This window comes from Selaginella moellendorffii, unplaced genomic scaffold, assembly GCF_000143415.4.
Source record: "Selaginella moellendorffii unplaced genomic scaffold, v1.0 SELMOscaffold_4, whole genome shotgun sequence".
NCBI lineage: Eukaryota > Viridiplantae > Streptophyta > Lycopodiopsida > Selaginellales > Selaginellaceae > Selaginella > Selaginella moellendorffii.
The window spans coordinates 2,007,171-2,014,111 of NW_003314265.1; the positions used below are offsets into that span (position 1 = coordinate 2,007,171).

Genomic DNA, 6,941 nt, shown 5'->3' on the forward strand with positions numbered 1-6,941 from the left:
CAATCATACAGTGTAAGTGGGTTCACAAGATAAAATATAAGGAGACAGGTGAGATCAATCGGTACAAAGCAAGGTTAATTGCAAAAGGATACACATGGCAAGTAGGAATTGATTATAGTGAGATTTTTTCACCTGTAGTTAAGATGGTTTCTATTTATTTTGTTTTTGCAATTGCTAATCACTTAGACCTTGAGATTGAGCAGATGGACGTCAAGAATGCATTTCTCATTGGCAAGCTGGAGGAACCAATGTATATGTAGCAACCTCCAGGTTTTGAGATCCAAGGGAAGGAGTGTTATATTTGTAAACTCCAGTGGTCCATTTATGGATTAAAATAGTCACCAAGGATCTGGTATAATACTTTGCACAAGTTTTTTTTAACTCTTGGTTTCTCTCGTGCAAAAGCAAATTGGAATTTATATTATTGTTTTCATGATAGCTCATTTATTCTCATGTGTATTTATGTTGATGATCTTATCATGGCTGGAAAGACAGCAAATCTTAAATGGCTTAAAGAACTACTCTCCAAACAACTTCAAATGACAGATCTTGGTAAAATTTCCTTTTGTTTGGGCTTACAAATTGTGCGTGATAGGAAAAGTCAAGTTCTAAAAGTCCATCAATATAAATATATCTCGAAGAATATGGTGGTTTCTTTACTGCACGTCCAACTCCGACTCCAACACTCCAATTCAACAAGCTCTCCAAAGCAGATCAACCATGTTCTGAGGGGGAGAAGAAGGAGATGGCTAAGCTACTATATCAAAACGTGGTTGGAGCATTGATATATTTAGCCACATCAAGCAGACCAGATATAGCTGCAGCTATTTCCAGAGTGTGCCAGTTCATGCAAAATCCCGGAAAGAGACATTGGTATGCAGTAGAGCAGATCTTTAATTACATACAACAAACTTCATCACTTTATCTCGAGTACAAGGGGATGGTAGGAGGAGAAATTGGATCAGGTGCACTTATACCATGTGGAATGGTAGATGCTGATCTTGCTGGTGATCTGGATGATAGGAGATCAACAACTAGGTACGTGTTCAAATTCTCTAATGCAGTTGTGTCATGGCGCAGCCAGAAACAAAGGATGGTGGCATTGTCTACTTGTGAAGCAGAGTACAATGTGGTTACAGAAGCTGTTAAGGAAGCTTTATGGATTCAACACTTGCTCCGAGATATCAGTTTTGAGATGCAAGTACCACTGAATATCTACAATGACAACACAACATGTCTTGGTACATCATGGGAGAAACAAACACTTCAAGATATTTCATTATTTTATCAGGGAGCGGATCGAGAGAGAAGAAGTCAGGCTCCCCACAATGAAGATGACTGCAGATTTGCTCACAAAGACTACAATTGAAGTCCGACAGTTTGAATGACTACGATGACAACTTGGACTAGTTTCACAGGCGATCTGATTAAAAGACATCAGATCGAGGGGGAGTGTTGGAACCAAGGAGAGATCAAAGCACAATCAAAGGAACTAGGATGTGTATATAAGGTGAGAAGTGCTGTACCGATATAGGTCAAGTACTATTCCTTTACACCTGTTCTATCACCAGAGCTTGGACTTTGTATTGTTGTTTATGCAATCTTCCAGCAGGGAGATCTCCGCAGGGCTGGGCTCATTTGAAATTCCAAGGCCCTCTATTGCTCCACAGATTTGGCTGAGCAGCGCCTGATCATTTGGGATGTGATGGAGCGTAAGCTTCCGTAGAGTTGTTCCAGCCTTGAAGAAGGCAGGGGTCAAGTATTCATTCTCATCTAGGGACAGCTCCCAGATCTTGCAGGCTGGATCTTGCAGCAGCTTCTCCAGGTGGGGCGAGCAATCGCATTGTTTAAGCTCCAGACGTTCTAAATACTTTGGAAGTGTTGATCCTGCTAAAGCATTTAATTTTTTGTCGTCACGCATAGGTAGAAAAAGCGTCTTGAGCTTGATTGGCATCCCCTTGTGCTTGGCAGCAGCAATAGCTTCATCCAAGCTGCGAATCACTTCCTCGCCAAAAACTATTAGATCAATTGCAAGGCTGCTTAGCTTGGACACAGCTGCTTCTAGAAACCCCTCCACTTTGTGGTAGCCCTCCCTCCACAGGAATACGTGCTCCAGAGTGTTGTCCTCCTGCAGCAGCAGCTCGAGCAAGCCTTTGAAGTCTTCTGAATGGATGTTTGCTGTTCTGTATCTCTGTTCCTTCAGCTCCCTCACACTCGACACCCCATGGCTCCGCATCTCAGCGAAAATGCTTCCCAAATCCTTGTAATCATCTATCCGGGCCTGCTTTGGCTTCCCCATAACTTCGATTCAGGCGCGGTCGCTTTGTTTGGATGGTTTCGAGCTCATCCACAGCGGGCTAGACAGCTTTTTGGTGGAGGGATTTGTTTAGAGTTTTTTTGCGGTACGGGGGACTGGCTTTCATGGCAGCGACTTGGGAGGTACATTTCTTGGAAGAGCTTGCTTGGATTTGGATCTAACGCGTCAATGTTATTGACTTGATTCTCTCGTGGTTTTCTTGCTTTTTTTTTTGGTTTAGAACATCCGCGACAGAGAACGGGGATACGCAAAACAAAGAAGCAAAGAAAAGCGAGTATATTCGTTTCACGTGAAATCATCGAGTGCCGTAGAGAAACGAAAAGATCTTTCTGGAAATTCTTTAGACCATATCCATTAAAGGGCTTTTTTTTATATTGCTCGAGGTTTAGAGGGTTTCTAGGGTTTAGCGATGGCGATCTCTCGATAGAGTGAGCGATCGCGGCACGGGGAAGAGGTTCGTTCTTCCATTTTAACACGAACCCGACAGAAGAAAACGTTTTAAGTACCTTCAAATCCTCGTCGAGCTTTCTTTCCTCCTTTCATAAAGAATCATAAAATGCATAACATAAAATGCAATAATACCAACAAAGGGTAAATAATTTTACTTCTCTGTGGTTTAGGGCTCGTGGCTCTGGAGTGGAGCGAATGGCGCTCGCCGGTGAGCTCCAAATGCACTAGCTCTCATGCTCCCGCCCAAGCGAGCTGATGGAGTCAGGGCCTACATTGCCACGGATTCCAGGGACGTAGAGGGCGACGATGGGGAAGTACTCTCCCATTGTTTGGGACCTTGACGACGGCAGGAAATCTGATGCGGCGTCGCCCTTGTCTAGATTCTCCGAGGCGGCTGCTGCTGGAGAGGATGCCTTCTTGGACTCGATCGACGCAGGCAGGAGCTCACCGCGGATATTGCCACAGCGCAAGGATACGAATCAAAGTGGTCGTCAGCAAAGTATCGGTAAGGAACTTCTTATAGTTAATTGACACGAGGCACATTCTTATTGACGGTACGATTCTTTGTGTCACATAAGCAATAATACAGGTTCTCCAAAACTGTATAGACCATGGAATAACTAATCTCGATCCAACGGTCGGCAACGGTGCGATCAACTTAACTGGCGCGTGAACGATGAGCATACACCAAATTACACAGCAATCAAGATAATGTTATACTGGAGATTGGCAAACCTGCTAGAAGGTATAGTCGTTTCAAATAGGTTGGAGAATAACCTATGCCTGGGAAACAACGATGCTTGACAAATCTGGATTCATTTGATGGCCTGGGATTGCACTGTCCTCAAATTTGGCCCGATGAAAAGCCAAACTGGTCAAAGAGTGATATCTAAAAGCGCATGGAGCGTGAGGGAGGGAGCGAGAAGACCCCAAACAAACTTGCAAATTTATTTGCTTCTTGTCTGAGCCAGCCAAAACAAGATAGAATAGATAGGATAGATAGATAAAAAGTAGTCAGAAATTTAGTAAAGAAGAAATCTTAGTCATCTCAATGAAAAATAAACCTCATGTGTGAGCATTTTTTACGTGGACGGGAGAGAGTGTGTACCTCTACATATATTTCTATATACGCCACCGTCTTCTATTCTATTTACCCGAAAATCTCTTGAACTTCTATCAGGCTGTGCTGCCTGCAAGGTGACGAGAGTGTCAAATACAGACTGAGATAAACAGCTAGCTTAGCTTACCTTTCATCCTTGGACACTCGGTAGTACTTCTCCGTTAGCTGCCGCTGCCCGATAAGTTGCGCAAATCTCTCGTCGTGGGTGATCACGATAAGCTGGAAGTTTTCCTGTCCTCGCCGCTCTTCCATAATCCTAGTGTGTCTGCTGGTTAGAGACTAGAGGCCAGGTTCGAAGCCCACCTTAAGAGCGCAGCTGCAAAGCTCTCAGCGTTTTGAGCGTCCAAGTTTGTCGTAGGCTCGTCCAGCGTCAGAATCCCGCAGTTGAGGCAAAACGTCTCAGCCAAAGCCAAGCGAATGATCAGGGCAGCCAGGACCTGTAAAACAGACACTACATTCAGCAAGCCGTGGAGATCATTCGATACCTTCTGCCCAGCACTGCAGCGGCCACGCATTTCGAGCTCTGCGCCTCCCGCCCTCATTACCACCTGTATCAAAAGACGCATCATCTGCACAAGAACAGCTAACAGTGCACCATACCCGATAGCTATAAGAACGAGTGCCAGTTCCTTCGGCGTCGGCTCTTATTTCGATAAAGTCGATATCTTGTCCCCTGTATGTCTGCTGCCAGAGCTCTTTGATTATTTTGTTGATTTCTTCCATCTTCATGGTATGGAATCGCATCAGGGCTCTGCAATAAAGCTCGAATCATCCAATGACATTAGCATCGAAAACAACGTACCGATCCAGTGCGTTATAGTATTTATCCAGATCCTTATTCGCCATTTCCATCGTCTGCAGCATAAAGAGGACAGTGAGGACCACAAGAAAAACAGAAAAAGAACTTCCACCTTAAGCTGTATAAGCTGGGCTCGATAACGCTTGTCGATATTTTTGTACTGCGGCTGCTTTAAGTCTGTTTTGTTCCTTGCTATGTTGCTTTCGTGCACCGCAATAGTTCCTTTGTGATGGCTCTCCTGCAAGTCAATTCAATAACATATACTCACAATCGTGGGTGAAACTCTTTACCTCGCCCATTAGATGCTGTTTTTCTTTCAAAGCTTTCTTCAGTTCTCCCTCGAAGTCCAATGTGTTTCCAATTGCCAGCATTCTTTCTTCCAGCGCTTTAATTTCCTGGATGCACTTCTGCTCCTCTGCGCAAAGCTTACGATATTTTATGTTGTCGGCAATGTTTCTTTCGATGACTTTCTGCTGCGCGAGCACGTTATTCACTCTCTGAACTTCCGCAAGGCAAAAGCTTTTTTTGGACTCTTCTTCGTCCTTCTGCGCCTGCAGCTCAGACAACCTTCTCTTCGCGGTCTGGACGTTGTGTGTTTTATGACGCTCCACATAACTGCACAGCATACAAAAAGAAATAGAATTACGCTAATGACGAAGAACAAGCATACTCTTTAATCTTTCCCCAGATATTCGTTAAGGAATGAACCTCTTTGTCGAAGTCGTTTACGCCCTGAGTGCTAACATCCTGCTCTTGTCTAAACTTTCTCTTAAGTTGATCGAACTCTTTTAGGTGCCTTTCTTTTTCTTCTGCTAGAGGCTCCAGCTGCTCCATTTCAAACTGACCACAAAAAGCAGAATGTTGACGTAAATTTTTTACCAGCAAACAAAATCAAACCTGAATTTCAGTGTCGATTTGATTCATCTGTTTAACCAAGCTAGCTTCCTCCTCCTTCAAAGCTTTGTTCCGTTCTAGCTTTTTCTCTAAATCTGCTTTCTTCATCTCCTCAGCATGTTTCCTCTGCTTGCAGTTTGCAAGATCGTCTTTCATGTAGTCATGTTCTTCCTTAAGCCTATCGAGCTTTCGATTTAATTCTTCCCTGCGCCAAAATAAACGAGAGAAAGTCAATGAAAACACGGTCCTGCTCTTGCTTACAGTTGTTTCTCGTGCTTTTCAAGTTCTTCTCCTACGTCATCTGGGGACCGCAGAGATGACTCAGGGTTAAGCTGATTTTCAAGCGTTCTGACCTCCCTTTCGAGGTTTTGAACGCTCGTATAAGCTTCCTCGATCGACTGCGCAGTAATTCGAAGCTCTGTTACCAAGCCAAGCTCGGCTTTGGACTGTGCTAGGAGACAAGATACCTGAAATAGCAGAAACAAGCAAGTTAGCTAGCTTCCAAACATTGAAGCGGAAAGAATTTACGTCATTTTGCGTTTCTGTACTTCTCTCAAGCTCCATTGTCATGTCCGAGATAGATTTCTCCGTAGCTGAAATTCCTTGACTCTCTAGCTTTTGGTATTCCTCAAACAACGGCCGAAGTTTATCCAGCTGCTGAAATTTATTATCCGCAATGCTGGTCAAGGACGCCAATTCATGCAGGCGTTGTGCAGTAGATGAGCGCTTTACTCGTTGCTGGAAGAAGAAAAAAATGAGTGCAGCTTTGGACCGGAAGACAAACCAACCTTGTCAACAAACTCGTCTTCCTCCTCAGGAGTGGCAAAAGGTCGTTCACAGCACGGGCATGCATGAGTTGCCCTTGCAATTCGCTCGAACGGGTCAAACATCCGCCGCATTCCGTCGGCCATGTCATGTTGGCTGCATTCATTCAAGGCCAACCGTGAGAAAGCTTCTTGTAGACCTTAAACAGACCTTTTGCTCGAATCTCTTGCGTCAGAGAGTTCGCGTAACTTTGATGGATAACTGCTGGGATTCAAATCCTGTTGAAAAAGACTGTAAAGCCTGCTAATCAAGAGCTTCCGTTTAGCTGCAACATCAAGTTTGAACTCGGTGCGTCTTTAACAATGATTTTATTAAACAGAAGGTCACCTTCTTTCTCTTCTTGCTGCTTCGCAAGTGTAGACTTTGCATCGTCAAGCATTGCGCGTGCCTGTGCAACTCTCATATCGGCATCTCGGGATCTATCAAGAAGCTCGTCGTATGCCTTAGAGATGTTGCTGCAAATATAAATCCGGTTTTAGACATTCAAAGGGTTTGCGCGTTACCCGAATGTAAGCTCCACATCTGACTTCACAGTC

General features: G+C 44.2%; 1 protein-coding gene across 1 annotated transcript in view; it reads right to left on the reverse strand.

Moving 5' to 3' along the window:
* Positions 1 to 3,806: 3,806 nt before the first annotated feature.
* LOC9654678 (DNA repair protein RAD50) overlaps positions 3,807 to 6,941 on the reverse strand; it is a 5,488-nt gene continuing 2,353 nt past the window's right edge. The window contains 16 exon segments of the mRNA XM_024668999.1: positions 3,807 to 3,957; positions 4,015 to 4,143; positions 4,191 to 4,324; positions 4,373 to 4,435; positions 4,488 to 4,638; positions 4,690 to 4,742; positions 4,799 to 4,924; positions 4,977 to 5,301; positions 5,357 to 5,526; positions 5,584 to 5,785; positions 5,842 to 6,047; positions 6,109 to 6,318; positions 6,369 to 6,501; positions 6,556 to 6,670; positions 6,733 to 6,860; positions 6,909 to 6,939. Of these exon segments, the coding sequence (XP_024524767.1) occupies positions 3,918 to 3,957; positions 4,015 to 4,143; positions 4,191 to 4,324; positions 4,373 to 4,435; positions 4,488 to 4,638; positions 4,690 to 4,742; positions 4,799 to 4,924; positions 4,977 to 5,301; positions 5,357 to 5,526; positions 5,584 to 5,785; positions 5,842 to 6,047; positions 6,109 to 6,318; positions 6,369 to 6,501; positions 6,556 to 6,670; positions 6,733 to 6,860; positions 6,909 to 6,939 (2,216 nt within the window). The 3' untranslated portion in view covers positions 3,807 to 3,917.